Source organism: Phaenicophaeus curvirostris, unplaced genomic scaffold (genome assembly GCF_032191515.1).
Source record: "Phaenicophaeus curvirostris isolate KB17595 unplaced genomic scaffold, BPBGC_Pcur_1.0 scaffold_46, whole genome shotgun sequence".
Taxonomy (NCBI): domain Eukaryota; kingdom Metazoa; phylum Chordata; class Aves; order Cuculiformes; family Cuculidae; genus Phaenicophaeus; species Phaenicophaeus curvirostris.
Window position 1 is genome coordinate 1,363,270 of NW_027206669.1, and position 25,104 is coordinate 1,388,373.

Here is a 25,104-nt window from a genome sequence, read left to right on the forward strand (position 1 = left end):
ACATGGACAAGGAGGTTACAATCATAGAATCATAGAATGGTTGCACTGGAAGGGATCATGAAGATAGCTAGTCCAACCCCCCTGCAGTGAGCACGGACATCTTCAACTCGATATCAGAGTCCCATCCAACCTGACCTTGAATGTTTCCAGTGTTGGGGCATCTTTATACACTGCTCAGAAAATAATTTATTCATTTACACGTATTTTATTCACATGAAAGGAAATCTGTATATCTTTTGCTCAAAGCTCATGTATCTCTGTCTCTGGAAAACTGAGATTTACACCTTCATGCTTTTAAGCTGAACAAACAGCTTGCTAGAACTTTTCCACACCATCTGTTAGGAATTGCTCTTGACATTCTAAAACAATATGGGAATGCATGGCTGCAAATGTAGACTGATAAAGGGAGAGAACAACTCCAACAGATGATGAAAACCGAATGCCTTAATATTTTTTTTGGTATGGACAGAGGAAAGGTAATTTTTTTTTTTTTTTTTTAATGAAACCACACCAAAATCATAATCATTCTGATAAAATCCATTCACATTAATATGCTAATTTTTCCTGTGAAGGAGAACTAGATCCCATTTCCCTTCATAGCATTTCTATTATTCTGAACTGAATGTGGTCAGAAGCAACCTTCAAACTCAAATGCAGCTTGTGTGTGTGCTGCATTGTTGTTTCACCATTACCTTGACCCTGCACTTGAACTCCGTAGAACTATCAGATCCGAAAATATCAAGAAGTATACTGGAAAAATAAAGAATTTTACATACCAGCTCCTCAGTTTCCATTTTATTTCTTCTAGCTAGACAAAAGCGTTCCCATATAGATGGGTCTAAGCCATTAGGCATGTACTCAGGACTATCCAGTTCATCCATGGATTTCCTTAACAGGGTACGTGCATGTTTGTAATCTTCAGCTGAGCCTGAACAATTGCCATACGGGTTTGCAGTGTCAAAGGCCATTTCTGTCACTGGGGCCCTAGTGCACATATAGAGTACATAAAATATTTACTTTTTATTATCTCTTGCACAAAAGAAGTGCAAAAACAACTATGAACATTTCATTCTTTCAAGTTCCTAGCAAAGAACAAATAGGTAAGACTGCATCTTACACAAAATAAGAATATATGTTTTTGAAACCTCATGATTATTTAGATTGCATTTAAAATAGATTGTGGGGGGTGAATGAGGAAATATAAGTACTCAAAAAAGCAATTGTTAAATAGCCAATAAAAAGCAGGCAGCCCACTGATTATCAAAATAATTTTGACCATTGAAATAAATAGCATTCTCATTCTTGTCTCCCAAGAAACACCAATATTTAAGCAGATGGCATCAGGAGGATCTTACTCTGGTCGACGTTTGTAAAGTTGGGAAAGTTCATTAAGGAGATCAGCAGGTAGGTCAGCAAACTCCTTTGTAAAACCACATTCCAGTTTCTAGGAGGGAAACAGAAAGCTTTCTTGTTACCAAAACGTTATTTTTAAAAAAGCATTAACCTGCTCATACCTTAGAAATATAGAACATGGTGCTCTTCCAAGCACTGTCAAGCATCACAGGAATCCGGGATACTTCATTAATTTTTCTCTGCACATACTCTCCTTTACAACTGAATTTCAGCAATCAGCAAGTTGACCAGAACTCATCCCATGCTCACAGTGAAGTACATTCTTCTTGTTATCAAGACACAGCATTAACTTTTTAATTTGTGAACCTCCTTGTGTTTGTCAAGAGTCTCACCTTCTCTTCAACTACTGCATTTTCATAGGTGTCCATGTAAGCCACAATTTTATGTTCTGTAGTCTGGAGTGTTTTCGTAGTCTTGTCCTATAGCAAAACCAAAACATTTCAGGAATGAAACTCATCCAGCAGAAGCACCAACCAGCCACTCATTTACACTGATGAAGCTGACGCTTTCTTATTTCTAGAGAAAAACATGTGAGCTGTTTTCACTAACAAGTCAATGCCTTCTTCTGCAGGTTAATTGTAGATACTGCTAATGGGTGAGCAGGTGTGAAATTAAATTAGTCCCCTGCTTAAGACAGTAAGAAATTTGTGGAAGAAATATACAAATGCTTACAAGTCTTCATATTAAAATCTGAATGTAAGGACCTTTGTTGATAGTTGTTTTCACTTGCACAAAGATTTCCTTTTCCTTTCACATCATCACAGGTAACACAGTGCAAAAATTCACAAACGCTGTTCAATGGAGTGTTTTAATTTGAGAATGCAGCTTCCCTTTCGTCATAACATAGTTCTGCTACCTGTCAGGATACTACGTCTTACTGAGGCTGTTAAATGCCTCTACTCTGCTGGGGAGATCCTTCTCCTGTATTTCACAGTTTGTATGGACCAAAAGATCTACCTATGGGAAGAGTTAGAATTTTTTTTTTTATATGATTTGGCAGGGATGGGTAAACGCTTCAGGAGACTAAATTGGTCAATAAGATTATAAACACTTTGTGCTCAAGGGTATGTGTGTCAGATACTCAAAAGCAACCTCTGTCTATGCTTTGAACTGGCAAACACAAGTCAGCATGGCCCTCACTTCAGTGAAAAACGTGATGGCATTACACATCTTCATGTCCTAAAAGCATCATAGTTGCTGCTTCCAGCTTGACACTGGATACTGAAAAATACTATATATAACAACCATTAGCAGCATGCCCTTCTGAATGCATAGAATTTTACCAAACAACTCCAGCTGAACCAAAATGAGTATATCTATTAAAAAACATATGTATTTATAAAGTATGTCACCTGTACAAGTTGAAAAATATATCAGTGACCCTGTAAATTGTCAGAAAATAATCTACAGCAAAATTTTTATTTGGAAAGAGCAGTCCTCACAAGAAAATGTTTTGTAAATATTACACTTTTCCTAAGAACAGCATTCCAAATGACTACTTACTTTTTCTTTCTCCTTTTTCACAAGAAAATTATGAAGTCCAGCTTTTCTAGTGTCCAACTCCTCATCCAACAGTAAAGCGTAAACAAGATTGACTATTTTGAGTTCTTCCTGTAAAATGATTGTATTAAAAAATGTTAACTTTCCTGATGCACAGTGACAGAGAAGAAAAATCAATGTTCTCTGCAATACCTGGTAGACGACCATCTCTGATTTCACTTTCCTTTCAGAGAGTTTACACACAATCTCATCAAAATTTCGTGTTGTTTCCTGGATGGAAGCTTTAAGTTTCTTCAGTTCATCTTCCAGTGCCTGGAGAAGGGAAGGACAAGAGCAGCAATATCACATCTAGAAGAACAAAGAAGCTCAGATATTGTAGAATGAAAATATGGAATTGTATCCTTTAGCCAAAAGGTCCCAGAAATTATTTGTTTGGAAGGAGGTGCTGCCAGGCTACCGAGTTATGTTGTCCAAATATGACTTCGAAGAATAAAAAGAGTTGTATCATTTGCGTATGGCATCAGCAACTCTGGGAATGGAACCTGAAAAAAATTTTAGGAATACTGGTACATTTGTGAAGGAAAGTTACTGTCTGTGAGATGCCACAGGCTTTGGCTTGTATTACTTGGTATAAGTAGAGATTGTCTAGTCTAAGCTAGGACTTCTTTCATATGCCACATGATCTTTGTTCTTCACTTGTTCTCCATTTATTCTGTGTATTAGCATTTTCAGAAGTAGCTCCTGAAACTCTGGTGATGAGCATGTTAACAAAACCACTCCTTTTCTCATTTTAATTTACCCTTCTATATTCCTCTTTTTCTTCATTCAGTTCCTTGACTTTTATCTCATATTCTCTAAATATTCTCTTTTCTTCTTCATTCCAAAGATGCTCAGGCTTGGACAGAAAAGGAGGTGGAGGAATATCCTGGAAGAATTAAAGACAAATATGTTTCAAAAGCAACATTAAGTCCCCATCTGCACACTAACAAACTCTAGCACATCTCAAGATGAGTTAAAGGTATTCCTTAGTGGTAAATAAGGTACAAGACTTAAGTCTAAGTTACCTATATATTCTGTTTCTCTGGTCTGTCACTTGCACAGTAATTTTGGTGACACATATTGTGCTATTCTCTCTCAATTGCTTATAGGAATTCACTGCTGGATCTTGTAAAGGACAAGTATTTTGTACTCAAACATACTGCTGTAGATACTAGATACCTCACGTTTTCTGCTTCAGAAAAAAATCTAACTCAAAAAGGTAACCCAAATCTAACTCCATGCTAACGTATACTTCTAAGTGGAGCCCTAATTTTCCAAAAGAGATCAATTCCAGGGAAAATGCTTGGTCCTGCCGTACTCTTTTTCTGTGACATTTCACATTTGTTCCTTTCTTTACTTGTGTACTATCTATATTGGCTGAGTTAAAATGGAATACAGTATTTTTCTGTGAGATCACAGTGATGGAAAACAGGCTCTTCCTCCACCAGTTGTTATAATGGTAATACCAGATTATGTTCCTGCAGTATTCCACTGTGACAGGGACAGGTGTTATGGATAAGTCATATGCAGGCACTAGAACTCTGTGGTCTCTTTTGAGTCCAGTGTGTGGTCTCTTACAGAGTCTATGTAGGTTTAATGCAATTCTACAAGTCTCTGACTTTCTCCTATCACTTAGGTTTGAAATATTTGCTAGTTGAATTTCACACGTCCTCTAAAAGCCCACAAACCACCTAAATGATATGGCAGAAACACAGCTCACCATCTTCAAGACGTCTTCCTTTTTGACTTCTAGGACTCCACCCATCATGTCATTAAGAGCACGCAGTCTGTCATTGTCCTGCAAACAACCACAAAAAACATTTTTGTTTGCAAAAGGAAGTGTAGTAATTGGAAGTTTTGAGAGGGATAATAGGGTAGTTCACATCTAGATCATCTGTACAATTATACGGTGTGTCACTAGTAGATTAATGCACTTCGGTGATGCCTGTGAAACATGATGAAAGTCTCAGAGTTTTTTCTGGTGGACGGATGTTCACGTACCAAATAACTTACTCAAACTGCCATTCTGGCATTCTAGAAAAGAATACACAGGTATAGACTACTCCTGTGCAGTTGGTAGGCTAGGCTGAAGGAGGCTATTGTGTTATTGTCTCATTGAGCATCTCTTTTGGGAACAGAACCATTTTAGGTTCTGCACAGATGCGTTTTAAAGCCAGAGGAAAGCATTACAACACCCTTGCCTTATCCCTGAAGAGCACAGGTCGCTCAGTTAACAAACACAGATAAAGCAGAAAGCTCTCTCTTGAGCAGCAGCATGCATTTAGAAATTTATCTAATCCCTAGTCACCTGATAGAGTATTTTTAACTGCCATTTTTTTTAGAAAATGTTGAGCCTAATACTAAATCTTTTCTCCCCCCGGCTGGTCTAGGTAGTTCCAATTGTAAACGATAATAAGAAGGAAAAGGCACACATCATCATTACCTACCATTTACACTTTATTCTCCCATGCTACATGACTGGAATATTTCAGTGCAGCATTAACTAAATAAGCCTGACCAGAGACAAAGGCCTACACAGTAAAAAAGGAAACTACTTTAAGTACCTTCTCAGCAAGACGTCTTTCCATTTCAAGCTTAGCCAGCATTTCTGCTTTCTCTCTCTCTTCTTGAGTCAAGTATTTTTCAACTTTAATCTGAAGGAAGAAAATGAGGGTCATATCAGGGTTCTTCTCTCCAAATGTGATCACATGCAGACTAAGAACCTTTGGAAAGAGGGGCAATACTAATTCTTGATGCTTTTTGTATCTCTGCTCCATGATAATACTCCTCAAGAGGACATTGTTCTTTCGAACACCCCTGAAAGCATATTTAAAAATGCTAAAATAGAAACTACCATCATTTTTGTTGAGATTAGTTGTATTTCTTGCATACCTTTTCTGACAGTGAATAACACGAACTGGTGAGAGAACAGAGAGAATTGGGAAAGACTGACCAAAAGAGCATGAGATTGGTGGAATATATTGTATAAGAAGCATGGTGCTTCTTTATAAATTATCATTTCAATTTATAATTACAGTACTAAGCACGGTTTAGTACCCACACACTTAGTCTAAAACTACTTAGTCTCAAAATGGTGCTCAGAATAAACAGAGAAACCCTTATCTATGGAAGTAAACCCTCCAAGCCTGGCTTGAATCTTACACTCAGGAACAGGGGGAATATCTACCTAATTTATAGCCAATTAAAAACTTAACATCAACGAATTAAGATTGTATACATCTTATTCATTTTGGATTGACTTATTATAAGTTTTCTCCCTAAAGAGTGAAGGGAAGCAAAAGAGACAAAAAGATGATTTTAAGTACACAGACACATCTGTTTTCAGCTTTTCAATGTCTGGCAATGACAGGAATTAAATAAATATATTTGAGTAGGTGAAAGAGAAAGATTCATTTTTCAAACACCTCTGAATCCTGAACTGTGAGTGCTCGCTCTGGTATCTCATCATCTGTAAGAGCTGGCTCCCACACTTCCAACTGCAGATCAAGTTGTTCCAAGATTTCTCGGATCCTCAGGTTTCTTTCTTTCACTCGTTCTATCTCCTGCTCCTTTTGTTGTGCAACTATGTCAAATTCCTTATTAAAAGCAGTTTTCAGTTTGTAAATGATGTCCTGAAATACCAAAAAGGGAAACAGCAATATGGCACAGGTCACATCCATCCATGATTATGGGACCACTCCTCAAGCCATCAAAACCATAAATGTGTGTAATTGTATGTGTGACAGGGAGATAAACTGGTAAAGCCCTTTAATGAAAATCATATAGGCAGAGTTCAAGCTTTGTTAAATAGAGGTGGGCAAACTATCATTCGTGGGGTTTTTTTCCCGCATAGAAATTTTTATTGCTGCATATTGCTGCAAACACTGGATAGAAAATTCTATTTGCTTGTTTTTGAATTCTTTGGCTGAAAGAAGGGGCCTCAAAGAAAAAAAACACATGACCTATAAATCTAGAGACTGTAAATCACAGGTAGAGGGGCATACTTTTAAGGGACATACACGCTAAGGACATATTTTCCTGATTTTTAAGTGATTCATCCTGCAGTTTCAATAATGCTTTTATGTGATTTTCTGCCTGGCATATGTAAGAAAAATTCCCTCATTAAATAAATAAACAAAAGTCGTAAACTATTTTTTTAAAACAGCTAAGACCTTACAATGATTTTAAAAATCATATATTCTCGGTGCTTAAATTCTTCCTTTAGCCTACAGAATTGACCTCAACAAAGCAGAACAGAATATTAAGAGAGAAAACTATGTGTGTCTCCTACTACATCAATTTAATAAAATGAAACATGGAAAGGATTTCAGTTCTATCACCAGATTTTACATTTTGAGATGCTTTAGCTGTCTGCAATTTGTATTACAATAAATATTTTTGTGGCCATGATTATTTCATTGGTTTCTAATACAATAATAAGTTATGATGTAGTAAGGCAGGATGGCAGATAACATAAAGTGTTGCTGGGAGACAAAAGGCTGTGCTCAAGTGTTTGTCAGCTACCTATCTAACTCTCAGCAAATTCACTGCACTGGCCAAGAACACAGCAGACTTGTCTGCTATTAGATATATCGTATGCATCTTGAAAGCCACACAGTAGAAAGATCTCGTTACATCCAAACTTACATCTAAAATTGCTCCTTGTGTTTCTTCCCCATCTGCTTTAAAAACTAGTGTATCTACTAGATTTTATGTATTACAACGCATAACTGTTGAGCTCTGCTACCAGTTGTAGCCTTAAAGAGCTCTGATGAGGCAATGCTTTACTGTTGTTTAACCACTTCTGCCCTTGCAGATCATCTTCATAAGAAGCCTTTTATGTAGCATGTTTACTGCTTAATAAACAGGCCAGGGTAAGAGAAGGGAGAGTCGGATAGTAAAGAATATTAAATAACAGAAACACTGAAGGCTCCAAATGAAGGGCTGATAAGACTGTAAAGAAATGAAATGGTGTGAGGATACAGCTGAACTTTCATTCAGCAGCAAATAGTATGGAAAGAGGTCACGTTTCCACAGGCATGCTGAGCTGTGCAAGCCAGCTATACAAACACCAGAGGACAAATAGAAATACTCTCAAATTGGGTAACCAATTTCATAAAAACGTTTTTCTTCCACACCTGAGCTGGCAAATCCACGTGGTGCTTTGCTGCACGATGTGCATTTATCTGTAACACAGTGGCCTGTGCAACTCTCCATTGTAGTGTCAGTACACCCAAAATCTGAGCGTCTGTGACTGCTATGAGAACCCAAAGGTGTGGCAGTGCCACTACAGTAATACAAACTTGAAAAGACATCACCTTTAATAACACTATCTGATTGACTTTCTGCTCCCTACTGTGCAAGTCCAGTTGGTGGTACAGGATAGATGTATCTCCACCATACTGAGAGCTCAGACTTCCAATCAGGCAGGAAGATGCATTATCATCAGCCGTTACGTCTTCTGTCTTCTCTCGTTCTTCCTCAGGTAATACAGTCTCAGACTCAGTCTCAGGATTTTTCTTCTGAGCCTGAATATCACAAACATGACAACTGTGTTAATTTTGTATACGAACCAGTGGCACACGTATGAAAAAATTCTAGAGATCATATTCTGCAATTAAGCCCAGTGATCAAAAACCCACAAGTTGAAGTGAACATATACAGAGTATTTGGCCCAGTTGTAGGATCCCCAGTACAAGAAAGACACGGGCATTCCGGAGCAAACCCAGCGATAGGCCACTAATACAATTAAGGGTTTGAAGCACCTAATATGTGAAAAGAAGCTGAGCGTGCTGGGATTGTTTAGCCTCAAGAAGGAGAAGGCTTGGGGGGTGGTGTTTAATAACACATATGAAAACCTGAGGAGTAAGGACAACAGAGCCAGACTCTTCTCAGCGGTGTCGGTGACAGATTGAAAGGAAATGGTTATACATCAAAATACAGAACATCCAACTTAAATATAATGAAACACATTTCCTCTGAAGGTTGTCAAACATGGGAGAAGGTAGCCTATAGAGGTTATGGAATCCTCCATCCTTGGAGATATTCCAAACCTGACTGGACATGGAGCTGAGTAAATTGTTCTAGGTGGGCTGGAGTAGATGACTTCCAAATGGCTTATCTAACCTCAGCTCTTCTGTGATTCTTCAATACTAATGCATTTGTTCTAAGTAAAACCACAACATTTCATCTTTACGAATATCTTCAAATTTTTAGGGAAGTATTTCTACAGCGAAAACGGACCCAAGAAATGTGTCTATGTAAAAAAGGGGTTAAGATGCCAACTCAGAGCATTCTGATCTGAAATGCCTATATGCAGTACTTCAAAGGGATTGTACCTCATCATCAGCTGTCTCAATCTTCTTTAACTGGAGAACTTTCTCCAGAATTTTCAGTTCTTCTTCAGTACGTTCCTTCATTGGATAATTTTTCACTTCAGAAGCTATATGGAAGCACTGTTCAATTATATTTTTTTTTTAGAAAACAAAAACACCCAAGGTAAAAACTTCTTCAGAACACATCTGTTAATTCATTTGTCCAAAAACTGAATGCTAAATAGTTACAGAGGCTTCTTAAAATCAGAAATAATATTGATGATCAATTAATGTAGACAATCCAGCAAGAATATAGGAGTCAGAAAAAAACCACTTGCCTTTTTGGTAGTAAAAATGGTTGGTTTAAAATTTGCTGCCTTTATTTATTTTTTTTTTTAAATAACCTCTGGCTATGTCCTCTTTATTCACAGAATTCAACCAGGACAAGATTTTTGGTAAAATTACTCGGTCTTTAACCACCCTTGAGATAATCTAGTATCACTAGTTTGACTAATATCCCTCTGTTTAAAATAGGCTAAATCAGGGTTAAATTTTGCTTTTACATTCTGTGTTGCAGAAGTCCTACCGACCCAACACAGAAATATAATATTTACCTTCTCCGTTTAGCAACACTGCATGAAGATATTCTCTAGTATCTAGGAACTAAGGAGTTACTTATTTGCTTATTAGCACATTTATCCACTTTAAAAGGCAAAATCAGCCAGGCTCGGTCAAAATCAACAGAATGAAAGATTTGCATGAGCCCTGGAAAGAAGTGGTTTTTTTCCTCATACCATAAGCAAACCAGAAATGTGTTATACTTCTATTTATTTTGTTTCAGTACCTTAAGGAATCAATAAACTACTGCAGTAAGTGAGTTAGAAAGTGATGGTTACCTTAACAGCACGTCCTTTTACACACACTGGATCCCAGCACTCATGTTTGATGACACTCTGCAAATAGCAGTTGGCTAAATTCTCCATTTCAATCTCCTTCCTCACCTTTCAAGATACAGAAAAGAAAATAATGACATGTGGTGCAAACCAACAAGATATAGGCAATTTGTATTGAGTTGTTGAAACAAACCTGGCAGATTAAATGAATTACCCGTATTTCATAATCTTAGACTACTGCAGCTATCTTCTCCAAAAATGATATTGCATACTACTGCTACTGAAAGGTGTCATTTCATATGTGAAGAAAAGCATTCCAGAACTTAAGCAGCGCTGTACCCAAGGTCACAGTGTCAGATTTACAGTTTCTGGCATAGATCATATTCCAACTGGCAATATCTGCATTAGCAGATTCACCTGCTTCAAAAAGTGACTTAAAATACTTTTACGCTTTCCTGCTTCTCAACAGTGAACAACTTTGAGATCATCTTCTATTCTTCAGTTATTGCTTCTCCTTTTCACTGCTAGTTTTAAAATGTTCTCTTTCCACTCTATCATACCCTGGCCACTTCTTCTTCAGCCTTTTCTTGTGCTCTTTCCTGTTCTTCTACATCCAGGTTGAACTCCTGCTGCTCCAGTTTCTCAATGTCTGGCACCAGTTCATTTTCATGCATCATTTTCTGAATCTGTTTTTTTAAAAAATAAGTATAAGGAATAAAAAGTAATTCGAATGTGAATAGAGGAAACACTGGTTTTAACACTGTGGAACTTGATAACAGAGAAAATCATTTTAATTGCCTCCACTTTTAACTGCTTCATGGTAATTGGTAGAACGTGCTGCCTGTACCTAGTGACAGAGACTACTATGTGAATATATTTCATCCTTCCCTTAAAGCTCATTTGGATGTTATATGTGGAGTTGTGCATACTTTCTAAGAATCTGTAGCATGGAATTGTTCATTCTTTAGTTCTGAGAACTTTCAAAAGTTTTTATCTATCTCATGCAGTTCAACAAAGGGAAATGCAAAATCCTGCATCTGGGGAGGAACAGCCCCATGCAGCAGGATATGCTGGGAGCTGAGCAACTGGAAAACAAACTGGAGAAGGAAGAGGAGAGGATGACAGTTTCTATAACGGAAGGCTGTTAGACCAGCAGAAACTAGCCTGCTGAGGGGATAGATTGCTCAAGATATAAGGGTGGTACAAATTTTTTAGTTGGAGCAAAGGAACCTCAGAACCAGACAGTTGTTCCTGACAGGTTCAGCACGCTGTCCCTGAAGAGACAAATCTCTCTATTACCTGTCTGCTCAGTGTTTATGACAAAAATGTAACTAAGCACTAGAGCTGATAGTTGTAAAGGAAGTGTACATGTAAACAAAACTGTAAGCTAAGCCATTACACTTGTAAGAAACTCACAGTTTCATGCAGCTTTTTAATTCCCATTTGCAGCTCTTTCTTCTGGTTAGCAAACCTCTCAGTCTCTTCTCTAATGACCTGACATACAACAGATATATTTTTGAAAATAAAAAATAACCCAGGAAACGACTGAAGTGATCTAAAGGAACATTATCTGTACAGAAAACAAAACTCAGAAGGGATTAATAACTGAAATAGACATAAGCTTAATTCAATAGGTTGATTCTTAGAACTGCTAAAAAGAAAAATGATTGTACACCCAGTTCACACTGTAAACTGGTTATACAGAAACAGAGCTTAAAATAAGGAAAGAAAGAAAGTCACTCCTGAGATCACACAGAAAGCAATGATATTTCATCTTATCATTGAGCCCCAGAAGCTGGAGAATATATACAGCTCTGGTTCATAACAAAAAGAACCTGCTACCACCCATAATTCATATTTCTGAGGAAAAAAATTATCTATGCTAACATTAATATAGCAATTTCCAGACTCACAAAGCACTAAATCCCCTCTCTGCACACTATTAGATCTTTGATGAACTTTTACTCTTAAAAAACTTTGGTTCCACATCATACTCACCTCAACCTTAACCTGAAACAAACCTCAGGGGGTTTGCAATTAATGTCATATTGTTGACTATTGATTTATCAGTGCTGTAGAATTTTTTATTCTGGCCCTTGGGAAGAAGCACCTGCTTGGTTTCTGGTAATAATCTTCTGTGTAACTTCTTGACATTTAGAAGAAAAACATCTTTACAAGTTTCTAAAGGAAGCCGATTTCTCTGGCAATTTCTTTTTTTTTTCATTTACTCCTTGTGTAGAAGTGGCCTTTTGGCCTTTAGAGCTCCTATTGTGCTCAGTACCTGCTCTGGTGTGTTTATAACGTTGACCCTAACTTTTCTAAAGGTCTAGATGGCAACGCCTTAAAGGGAGGCCCAAATGTCAGAAGAGCTTTAGAAAGTAGATTACTTTACAGCACATAATTCAAATCACTACTGACTCTTGAAAACTCCTGTTTTGATTATTACTTGTTCTATCGAAGTACCTTCTTCATTTTCTGATCTATCCACGTCATTTCATTGGTATTGGCTGAATATGAACTGGTGACGTTTCCGTCTTCCTCTGTCACCTCTACATTGGAAGATTTAAGCGATGCATCCTGAAATTAAGGATATAAACATCCATCTCAGGTACTTAGAGAGAATAAGAGAGAGACCAAAATAAAATAAAAATTGGACTCGCATTAGAAGCACCACCACGTCATTAAAGAGAATGTTACAATATTTTTACTCCCTAACCAGGCTCCAGATTTGTTCCAGAAAACCCTTGCTGTTATGCAAGGCCTTTTGACTCAAATGGCCTGACGTTACTAACTTCTGTAATTGCTGCTTTGCTTGATTTCAACAGGAAAACAAACAACACACAATGTATAGCAGTAATATCACACTGGAAATGACAAATAATTTCACATGAGGAGAAATTGACTTTCACAGAGTTTTCTGTGGCTGAAGAAACCATGTGAAACTGAAGCTGTGAATGCCATCTTCCCATAACTATTCCATTTCCTTGTTTATACTATTCTACAAATTAAGAATTAAGCATATTCAGCCTATCCTTGGGAGTATTTTGCTACTTCTGCAAAAGGATCAGAGTTTGTTTGGAGGACAGTTTTTATCATGTGCAATTTTAGGATAATGATCAAACCTTCCCCCCGCTTCCCTAAAAATAAAAAAAACCCCCACCTTAAATTTCCCTTCTGGAAGTGATTCTGCTGTGGATTCTGGGTCAAAATGCCGTTCTGCCATGGATTGTAAAACAGTATTTTCATTTGAAGTGGACTTGTTCAGTATAGCAAGAAGAGATCGCCAGTGAAGATCAGCTTCCTCAGCTTCAGTATTCTTTATCTTCCTAGTAAATAGAAAATAAATTGATGTATTTTTATGTCTTATAATAAAGGACAAATTATTAAATATTCCATATAACAAAATTACTAGGTTGTTCAAAAATGCCTATTCAATATTTTTACATATGATTTAATATTGTTTGAGTTCTAGCATTCATAATTAAGTGAAGTTTCTTCAGAATTAGAAATTCTGAAAGATTCATTACCCAGAGTAGAAATACCACTCTGGTGGACCCATCTTCCATTTATGCATCTGCCTGAACATTTGTTATACCACAGAAAAGCTGTAGTTTCACGTGTCCCTCACTCCTAATGTTTGCTAAGAGCTCTCTATGGGCACAGTTCAATTCCCTCCCGTTAAATCTGTGATGTCCCCTAATCACTGAAATAAAATGGTATCTCATGAGATTATATGGCTTAGATCCTCAGACACCCCATTCCAGATGGTTTATTTGAGAGTGATAAGCAGCTTATTATGGGTAATGCTTATCAGAAGACACTCCTTTATCTTGTATTGCAACCGCACCCAAAGTCCAAGACATTCTCCACAACACTGGTGGGAAGCTTTAAATGAGCTAGGGAAGCTACCTCTAATGATGAGAGGAGTGACTTCATCTAATTCTTAACCTTACTTTGAGACTAATAAAAAGTCTAGAATCACAAATAGATGCAAAATTTGTCTGTCAGGATACAAAAATTCACACCATCAATATTATACATACTTCCATTTCAGGCACACCAGGGCACCATCATTTTTCCCAATAACAAGGATAAATTTGCTATCCAGAGAAAATACCGTGGATCTGATTCCTCCTCCTTGATATGAGTGACAATGCATACGAGCGAGTATATCCTAGAAAAGTCACAGAAGCAGTATGAGTAAATATGTTTTTGTAACAGGGTATGTCTATAAACTATGCTTCTGTATTTTCTTATAGAAGTCAATCCAAAATGTCAACACGAAGTATATAAAAGCCTAGGATTTATGATTTTGTGATTTTTGACTACAGATGGGACAAGTTTCTAGAATACTAATTTTGCAGGTGATGATAACGAAAAGTAGTAAAATTATCTACCCCAAGATTTGCTGGAGAAGAAAGTAAGTAGTTTGTATAATCATCAGTTATAAAAACAATTGTACTATATAATGTTATGACAGTTCATGTTCAACGTAAATTTTTCTGGAACACTTTATATTCAAGCAAAGAAAAGCTTCCAGTGAAAGAAAGTAGCTTGCACACCTCTTCCTCGCGTACACCAAACAAAGCCTGTACCTGGATGCCTACCTACCATAGTAGGAGTGTGATAGACGAACAAAACACCATCGTTCGCTGCTGATGCCAGCCACCGGCCGTTGGGTGATAAACAGAGGATCCCCGATCCAAACTGATTGCTACGAATCCTCTTCTCTGATAAAAATACTGATGGGTCTTCCGATATAGTCTGCCGAACAAAGAAAATGTTAGCAGCAGTTCAGATTATGGAGATGTCTATGCCATTTTGAGAAGGCTGATGGCAGTTTTGTGGGTTATCACATGTGGTGATTTACAATCCAAACACTTGGATTTCTGAGCTCAGGAAGCAGTAACATTGCTACGATGATTTGCTTCTCATCTCTTCAAAAGGGTCTGTGTGTTTTTATGTGCCTGGGCCCAGAGTTGTCAAGGAGGAATGCCCACCTTTGGAATTCACCTTCTTCCTTGACCTGACTCAAACTGGGGGAGACCTATGAGCTACAGAGAGGTCCAGTTCATCAGCAGGCAATGACAGTGACCACTACTTAATTTCAGGCAGGGCTGAGCTGGGTTTGCAGTTGTGTCTTAGAGTCATGGGCTCACATGGGCTCAGTGCTTTTAAGAGCTGGATACTCCAGTTACTCAGCAGACTGCACAAAAGCACAGCTCCAACACAGAAGCTACACATGAAGTGCCTGCAAGCTGTACAAGTTTTAAGAAGCAACATTTGGCTTTCTCTGTAATCAAACAAGAAGATTGCTTTTGCCAGATTTCTGAGCAGGTGGTAGGATACTAAAAGTTGATGTTTATGGATGGAGTAGATATTTTGAGTGCAGAGATGACTTTTTATGATAATATCCTGCTATATTAACTTCAGCTACAGCCTTTGTTTGATGGTATTTAACCATCACCCAAAATAAAGCAGCTTCAGAAAATTACCTTTTCAGTGAGATGATATTTACAGATGAAAAGTCCAGAGGTACAGTAACCATACACAATATTATCCTTCAATCTGACTGCTGAGCTCAAAGGGCAATCCAGATCATAACGCTCCTGTTTAATGGCACTAGCATCAAACATTCCTTGGTCATTAACATACTCATCATTATCTAGAAGCGTGAAAAAAGAAACAGGGAGGAAAAGGCATCATTACCACTAATGCAGGTGCTTCACCCATCAAGTAATTAAGAAAATCAGTCTCAGCAAGGAGTGAGCATTATGTGAGTTTTCAAGGAGACTAGGAATTAAGACACCTAGGTTTGACACTTACTCTGGGGGTCGTGCCAATCTAGCACACTGCAGTGAAGCAGAGAGACAGCTCTAAAGAAGTCCTAGAAACGGTTTAACCACAGTGATGTAATTGTTTGCATACCCTGATTTACCCTGCTCTGCTGTGCCTTAGTTAAATTTATGCATTTAAGACCTCTCATGACAACTGAATTAGTTTTCCACCTGTTTCCAGAAAGTGCCCCGAACTGATCATTCCAAGAATATCAGTTTTCCAGAAGGTGAATGGAAGTTTGCCTTTCTTAGGCGTCCTTAACGCCCCCCCCCCTTTTCCTCATAGTGACACTTTTCTCATAGAAAGTTTCTTTAACATTTCCTATTGGGACACAAGGTAATATTTTTTAAACACAGTAGACTTTTTCCTTGGTGCTTTTACACAGAAAAGCTATAACAAAGACAGGGAATCACTATTTTTTTAGATAGATCAACCTTTAATATTTTCCTTCTGAGCTATTACATACCTATAATAATTCTTTGAAGAGGCTGGTGGGATTGATTCCCCTTTGAACACCCGATATGCTAGTCTGCAAAAGGGTGATGCCTAGAACAAGGTCTCTGTGACTGGCTTCGGGCATTGCCCACTCAATAGTAATAATAACAGCAATAACAACCACCACCAGTAGAAGTAGTTGTTAAGCGATGGCTTTGTGAATCTGCAAATGAATTACTTCTTCCTTCCTTGGCCTTCCCTTAAAAGATCACATTTTGCAATGATTGAGCTGACTATAAAGCCTACCGAATGCTGTATGAGAAATGATGTCCCAGGAGAATGTACAGAGGAGATGAAGAAAGAGATTAAGATTTGTGTTAATGGATGGCAATAATATGATCTTCCCTTAGAAAAATATCACAGAATATATATTCTTACCTGTTGTGAGTTCTGAAGGTAGATAAAAAACTTCCAGTCTTGCTCTCTGGCCCGCTCCCACATTAAGAAGTGCCGCCACTTCAACTAAGTCCTTGTTGAAGTCAGAAACTACAGAGAGATCCAGCACTTCATCTGCTAAGGCTGAAGCAGGTAGGGAACATCAATGCAAATTGTTACTGAATCACGGTAACGTTTTTGCTGAGTTATCACATCAAACAAAGAGACCCATGTTCAGGACACATCTCAGCTCAACCACACAGTTTGGAACTTGCATGAAAATATCAGACAAGCCACAACCTGGTTTTGGAAAGTGCGGCACGCACACAACTTCAGCTAGAGGCATCCAGCACTGAGAGTGCTAAGTGTTACTATGACATTAAACATTCAAATATGACTTTACATCCAGCTTGAACTGTAGCAATTTTGAGGTTCTCTGCTGATAACCACCACTTAAAGTTATGATGAAGGTCTATACTTATAGATGCGATCTGTAAGTATAACGTTAGTGGAATTGAGAGGCTGCAAAAACAAATACACAAATTTCTGAAGAATTATTCTGTGACTTAAAATTCCATCATTTTCATTCTTTAGCATCCAGCAGCAAAGCTGACAGTTCCAGCAGTCCTCACGTTAAAGATGTCCGGGGCAGGCAATTGCACCCAGCTATCATGACCTATGGATTTTTACTCTAAATTCTCTCAAGATGAGCCACAAAAGTCTTAAGTTCTTTGCCACTACTATTCCTTTTGTGCTGGAGTTGTGATCAGCTGGTTAGCTAATCCATTCTCTTCCCTCTGACTGACCTGCTCCTTTGCTAACTAAAACTAAATAAAAAAAAAAAAAAGCAAGTACACCTAAAATACAGTAAATAGTGAAAACACAGTGTAGTTAATGCTGTAACATTTATTACCTACATATCCAAGAACTTGGAATAATTTTGAAGGCCGGGCATCTAGAATAAAGATATGTCCTTCTGCAGCCCTAGTGATGAGGAACCGGCCACTCTGGTCATAACTAGGTGAAAAAAAAATCCAAATAGAAAACAGCTCAATAAAAAGAGTCAAATAATTCCACTCCAATAACTCTGCTGACTTCACTGAGGGCATAAACGCAACTGAAATTTCAGCTTCTAGGTTTACAGGATTAGGGTCTGATATAAAGTGCAGTTATGAGTGCAATTTCTAATTGTGTGGGTGGTCAATCTAAAGCTAACGATGCTCCATAGCAGTCTGTTAACAACTTCAGCAAATCTTTAATGAAGTTTATGTTTTTAAAAATAAAACGGCTATACAGATTTTGATATTATTTTTAATAGACATGGCTCTGTTTATATTGATTTGACCTTGAATGAGTTGCTTTCCGTATCTATTTTTAATGTTTTATCTTAGGTAGCTGTGGAAAGTGATCACATCTGAGTCTCCAAATAACAGGCAGACTAATATTAAAGTTTAACTGTTCAATATCCATTTTATTTTTTAAAAAGTAGAAGTAAAATACTCTCAGATTTTTCAATAATGGAAAAAAGCAACCAACCAAACAAAAAAAGCCTTTTACATCACTAGAGCTTATTACAGGAGGACTGGTAAATTCCAGAACAGTGAGCAAATGAATAATTAACAATGGTAATAAAAATCCACCGTATAAAAAGGGATGACCAAAAGGCTTATACTTAATTTCACAAAAACTTAAATTTACTTCTAGTGAGAAATGGCCCTCTAAAGTTGGATACATGGAATTGTGCATAATTATTGCACACAGTGATCTGCCAGAAAGGATCTTATACATGAGTATTTTCAGTGCTCAGTTAAACCTTCTTGAAATACAGGTTTATTGTATTTCTCTCATATAAATCCTGCCACTACCTCTCTTGCAAGCAATTCAGAATATGTTGGAAAATAATTGAAACCATCAAAATATTTTACTTTGTTATTTTTGGAATCAAAGCTTGAACAGTTTTTTTGTTCAACTAACAGCGTTACTCAAGAAACAGATTGACAATATTACTGCCCCTGCTGCTTCATACTTACTGCAAAGACAACACTGGAAATTTGGAAAGAAAAATTCTGTGAACAACCCGTGGAGCTTCAGCTTTGGTAACATCAAGAAAATAAGATTTGACCTCTTATGGTCCCAACAGCAACGCTGCTGGAGGAGGGACAGCAAGCCATAGCTGTTGCCTAGTTGAGAAACAAAATATGATTAACAGTTCCATACCTTTTTTTACAACTATTCTGTATGTTAGTATGCGACTTCTTTTACTATTTAGAAGTCCCTAAAATTTGAAGAAGAAACCTCAAATGGTTCAGCTAAAAAACTTGTTTTTAACAAAGTATTTTAGAGACGTCTTGGCTTTTTTCCCTATGCTCTGTATCTACATATCAAAAGCCAATTCTGCACTCCTCAGAAAAAAATCATTATATCCACATTTAAAGTGAAATAAGTCCCACCTCAATGAAACAGTGAGTGCATTGTTATGTGTACAGCTCTCACAGAAAGGGATGAGTCTCTTACTGTGTCAGATTTCAGGGTTTGAACGCATCTTAAATCAGGACAAAGCATTAACAGTTTTAAATACTTTTATCAACTCAGTTTCAAGAGCCTGGTCATTCAAGGCATTTAGTTTTTACAGACTCAAAACTTTTCCATTCAGTTCTGACACTCATTAAAAATAAATATTTCATCAAATATTATAAAAATTTAGATTGTTATTTACAAATATGTGCTTAAAGACACATCACTACAACAACCCAAACCATTCAATGATTCTATGACATGAGGTTGACATGTTGCCTCTGCTTTATGGCCCAGTTCAATAGATGATTAGTTCAAGTAAACGTAATATTTTTAAATCTCTTTCATGGGTTGTACAGAGACACTACTGATCTTTCCTCACCACAGGTTGATCCAAATCTGTGGAATATTATGCTATGAATTAAGAAATACTAAAGAAAACTTCAAGCATCAGTCACTAAATGAGCTCCTGGTTGCGTGTACCTGAATATCAAGGTTGAGCTTGCTGAGGCAAGTTCCATCTTCCAGGAACCAAACTTGTACTTCACCTGAAATTGTTACAGACTATTGAACAGAGAAAAAAACATAGTCAAAAGAGAGTGGAATAACCAAATAGTCTGGAAATGACTAGTGATCTTTTATAGAATATAAATTCAAATAGTGTCTGAGCAGAGCAGATCAAGGATTACTAGTTTTGCTTGAAATTACCTTGAATTCCCTTTAAGTCCAGTTGCTGCAAGGTACGCCTACCTACGGAAAATGTGTAATCATTTCTGTGAATTGATGCAAATACAGGAATGTTTTTTAAGCAGAATGAGACAATCTAGGGCAAAACATGTAAGCTTGATCAATATTAGCACTCCCACCATTCAGCCTGCAATAGAAAACCTGCTTATCATTTTGTTTGCACAGGAAAGGGCTTAAGGTGACATCTGGTTTTCTCACATGAAAAATTATGTGTATCATGTTTTTGAGGCCTTCTTATAACCAGGAAATTTTATAATTCCACAGTGAAGTGTGGCTAGAGATCAATCAACCCTCACATCACTCATTCAGACTCAGGTAAAATTTGTCATTCCCATGTTATTGACAAACAAACAGATTATCAGCAAAACTAATTGATTCACACCCCAGAATTTCAGGGCTGGCTACTTGAAGAATTCATGGCCTTGAGATGAATCAGAGTTGCAGGAATCCAAGACACAGGAGGAAAGCAAGGAATATTTCAGAATGAACAGATCCATGAGTAATGCCTCGTTGTCCCTGGACCTGGGACAAAGGCATCTCTCAGGCTGTTCCAGTTTGTGCTGGAGGCTGAAAAGATCAGCAGGGATTCCTTGTTCCGACATCTGTTCTCTGAATTGAATCAACCTTTTGCTCAGCTGTGTTCCTGACCACTAGTGAGACAGCAAATAAACAGCAGAACCATACAACATTTTAGCAGCCTGCGAATTATCCACCCTGCATTCCAGGGCAAGTTCTGACCCTTCTATAGGCCATACCTGAATTAATGCCATTTAATTCCGTAATGAGAAGGTTTTCCACAACTGTAACAAACACCAGAACAGTCACGATCTCTGCAAGGCTTTTGATTTTGTGTCTTACCAACGTTTTGGTCATCTGAAAAGAGCCACAATTATATATAAGGAAGAAAATAATTTCTTACCACACAGTACTTGTCCCCTGGAGTAAGAAAATCAGCTGTCAGGAAACAACTACTGCATGTGTCCAGGAGTTTGACAGCTTCTCCACTGTGGGCAGGTTTGTAAGCATAGATTGTCCCCTGACAGACAGAGAGAGATAATCCATCCCTGGGCTATGAGACTTCTCATTAAAAGCTGTCAAAGACTTCAAGAAAAAATACTCATCTTCCTGAGCTCTTTAAAGTTTCATACTCTACTCTAAATTGAGGTAAAAAGTGCCCAGTAGAATTCAACTGAATTTAGTAAATTATATAAATTTACACTAGCTGAAAATCAGGATGGTTCATTTGAGAGTGATCCAGCTAGTCACGTTTCCAAGTTTTGTTTCTCATAACTGCTTTAATTTAAAACCACCCTATTTCGTATTGCTCCAGAAACCAATCAATATTCTAAAGCAACATAAAACACAAATAATAAATCTTAAGCTTCAAAAGATGTTTTTATCTAAAGACCTCAAAACCTTTTAGAAACAATTCATAACTAATGTAGACATAGATTTTAGAACTTCTCTACGCATTTTACAAAAGGAGAGTGAAATCAGAGACAAAGTGTGACCAAAGTTACCCCCACAAAAAAACCCAAACAAACCACATTTAAATGCCAATTTAAATTATTAAAGGTCTGGAAAACCAGGGATAATTTGAGGATTTGGGACTCTTGTGTAAGATTTCTGGACATCAGGCTGGTCAAAGAAGGATCTTTGACTGGGTGGCCAGACAAATTCAGATAGATGCACAGAACAAGTCTCCCGCATAGCCACAGTAGGTCTGATGTACCCAAGGCCCAAGATTTCATTGCAAACACAAGATGGGCTAAGTTTACCTCTGGTATAATTTGTTGACTTGTGTGATTACATTACAGACATTTCATACTGGCAGTGCCAGCATGCACATACAGAATAAAAGGAACGTGCCATTATATAATGCCGTTATCTCAAATGCTATACCTGGTCAGTGACAAGCAGAAGCACAGTGTAATCAGGTGAGAATATGAGGCTGGATATGGGTTTTAAGATATCAACGCAGATTTTCGTCTCATACTGCAGATCTTTGATGTGATAAAAGAATAAAACGCCCCCCTGTGCAGAAAAGTACAAATCCACATCAGGTCAAGGTCAATTATCCCAGCCTGAAGGTCAATTATCCCACCCACTCTGGCAAACTGAACTGGCAAAACCTTCTGAAATTCTCTGGAGCAAGTGTGTTTAACTGTATCCCATTGCTAATGGTCTCATCTGCCTTCATGACGTTTAAATCCAGATGACTCTTATCCTGCATAACGCATTTTTTGAAAAATCAAGGTGTTTTTTAATACAAGTCTTACTAACAGTCCATGTTTGATAACAGACTCTCTCATTAGTAAACACTTGAGATTCCACATTGTTTCTTTTGTGACAGTATAGGGATTTGTCCCTCTCTTAAGCAGCACTGTATAATGTAATCATCATTTTGGATTAAATATTGAGTGAGATTCAGCACAAAACAATTTGGTGGTTCTCTTGGTCATTTTTTTCTCCTCTCCTATTTTTTGTCCATCCTTCTTTCCTGTTCCTCTAGAACTCTCTTTGCCTTTTGTTAAAAATAGTATTGTCCTCTTTGGTTCCTTCTTTGACTTAAAAAATGGAATCTCTTCCCTCCCTGCTCCTTTCTGAGTTCTTGTCTCAAGTTCTAACAAAGAAGATATATGACAAAACCAGAGAGGGCCTCCACTTTTTTTCTGACTTCTGTCTTTGCAGTGAGCTCTGCAAATACACTCCATTTGAATGCTTTTTGATTTTCACACAATAAGTTACAAGCATAAAGGATGCCTTACATTTCCAGCTGCATACAGTCCCCCGTTACAAAATGCCATGGCAAATAAAACTGATTGTTGTGGATCCTCTGGTTTGCCACCTGAAAGCACAAAGGCAACAAGAAACATCAAGTTTAATTCATTGCAACCATGTGTCCCAACTTCAAATCTGAGATGATTTACTACTTGTGAGTAAAAAGGCTCAACGGGCTATATATTCTTTGGACTTTGTGCTGTGATGATGAAGGACAAGGCTGGTACACATAATTTAAAGTGACAGTACTACTGTGGTCTGATGAATTAGAAATTAATTTGAGAAATCAAAACTTGTCCCAATGTCTGGCAACCTTCACTGTGGAAGTATTTTTTTTCCCTAATTTCTACTCAGAATTTCCATTGATGCAAACTGTGCCCTTTGCCTGTCAGGTTCCATCCTGTCTGTAACCTTTCATGAGTAGCTGAAGCAACAGTAAAATCCCCCATTTCCTTTCCACTGGGCTGAAGAGAGTTCTCACAGCCCATCTTTGTATGACACACGCAGACTCTGCAATAATCTTTGTGGCCCTGTGCTGAACTTTGTCCACTACGTGAATGCCTTTTTTGTATTGTGGAGCCCAAAACAAAACATTTGAAACAAACCCTAAATCCTAACTCAACTAAATCACAAGTGATTGCAGTTCTAAACAAAGTTACTAAAACTAAGCAGTAGAGAACCCATTCTAGCATCACTTATTCCAATTTAAACTAGAATGAACAGAAATTATTTCCCTGCCACTGTTTTTCCAGAGGCTATTCATTTGGCTGTCTACTAGCACAAAAGCTATTAATCATTTCTCCTGTAAACATATAAAAGGTTGCCATTGATGTGTCTTACAGAGGTCAGTGTGAGCTGAGTTTTTCTAACCAGTGGCTTCCTGCTGTACTCACATATTATTACTCCCAGACATCATTGATGCTGGCTAAAAATCAATTAGCTTGATTTGAACATGGAAATACCTTTCTTTTTCTGCGCTCCTCGAACATATGACACGATGTCTGACACTTTACACACGTATTCTGCACAAAAGAAAACAATATATAACGTCAACCTTGTTTATATGTCAGTATTGCAATAAAAGTCAGTTATAGCCCAGTCTACTGAACAAAAGGTGAAGTTTGGTATATTGAATCAAAAATGTGCATTCTTCTCCAATATCCACCATCTCTGTCATTTATGCATCTGAGCTGGCACAGTCGTTACGTGGTTCAGCTTACAGCTATAAAAGGGAGATAGTCATACATGGACTGTGATCCAGATGCAGATTTATCTATCTTCTAGTGCTAAGTTCTGGTTTTGTTATTTCCATTCATAATTTTTTAATTAGATTTACTTACAAAGGAAAGTTTAGCCAGCCTGAAAATTGCCCAAGTGAAATGTTGTGGCTGCTTACGGTTCTGTTTGCAAAACCATAACAGGAGCTTGGCACGTGCTTCGAGTTGGACACACACGTAAGCATTCTGCTGAGCAGATACAGATTGCAGTACATCTTAAATTAAGCAGAAGCTTCAGTAAAATACGAATACAGACAGTGTTCTCACACAGATTTAGGACAGGACTCAAAGAATACACAAGTGGAGGAAAATCCCAAATGGCAAAAATTCTTATTGCCTTCTAACGAACTGGCAAACCATTTCTGGTCACGCCTCAGCTTTATATTTGTTTGTGATTTTCAGCTCTTGATATGGCAAACTTAAGAGTCTGATGGTTTCAAAAACAGAGGAATAGTGCTGGTTTGCTGATTTTTTTTTCAGAGCTGCCTTCCATTTCTGTGCTGACTATCAAAACTGGATAGAGATACAGAACTTTGGGAAAGTCAGGGATATTTACAGCAGCTTAAAAAAATAATGTATTACATGGCAAAAGAAGAAAACAAGATTATCATCAGCCTGTCCATTAACACTGATTCAGTGTTTATTAAACATTGCTATGCTGGTCTACAGAAGGATATTATCCAGTTCTAGTGATAGAAATAATAATTTTTCACGGAAAGGGTCATTGGGCACTGGCAGAGGCTGCCCAGGGAGGGGGTTGAGTCACCTTCCTTGGAGGGGTTTAAGGGACGGGTGGATGAGGTGCTGAGGGACATGGGTTAGTGCTTGATGGGAATGGTTGGACTCAGTGATCTGGTGGGTCTTTTCCAACCTGGTGATTCTATGATTCTATGAAGTCAAAGACGTCTTCTGTTCACT

General features: G+C 37.7%; 1 protein-coding gene across 1 annotated transcript in view; it reads right to left on the reverse strand.

Annotated features, from left to right (window-relative positions):
• Positions 1 to 25,104, reverse strand: part of LOC138733925 (cilia- and flagella-associated protein 43-like) — a 34,978-nt gene that overhangs the window by 6,943 nt on the left and 2,931 nt on the right. The window contains 28 exon segments of the mRNA XM_069881443.1: positions 777 to 984; positions 1,356 to 1,444; positions 1,746 to 1,832; positions 2,917 to 3,024; positions 3,106 to 3,225; positions 3,713 to 3,838; positions 4,673 to 4,750; positions 5,517 to 5,606; positions 6,378 to 6,584; positions 8,271 to 8,480; positions 9,291 to 9,407; positions 10,163 to 10,267; positions 10,720 to 10,845; positions 11,576 to 11,653; positions 12,623 to 12,736; positions 13,320 to 13,485; positions 14,203 to 14,333; positions 14,771 to 14,923; positions 15,655 to 15,824; positions 16,871 to 17,011; positions 17,781 to 17,884; positions 18,898 to 18,980; positions 18,982 to 19,047; positions 19,865 to 19,945; positions 21,048 to 21,164; positions 22,031 to 22,162; positions 22,897 to 22,976; positions 23,872 to 23,931. Coding sequence (XP_069737544.1) covers positions 777 to 984; positions 1,356 to 1,444; positions 1,746 to 1,832; positions 2,917 to 3,024; positions 3,106 to 3,225; positions 3,713 to 3,838; positions 4,673 to 4,750; positions 5,517 to 5,606; positions 6,378 to 6,584; positions 8,271 to 8,480; positions 9,291 to 9,407; positions 10,163 to 10,267; positions 10,720 to 10,845; positions 11,576 to 11,653; positions 12,623 to 12,736; positions 13,320 to 13,485; positions 14,203 to 14,333; positions 14,771 to 14,923; positions 15,655 to 15,824; positions 16,871 to 17,011; positions 17,781 to 17,884; positions 18,898 to 18,980; positions 18,982 to 19,047; positions 19,865 to 19,945; positions 21,048 to 21,164; positions 22,031 to 22,162; positions 22,897 to 22,976; positions 23,872 to 23,931 — 3,347 coding nt within the window.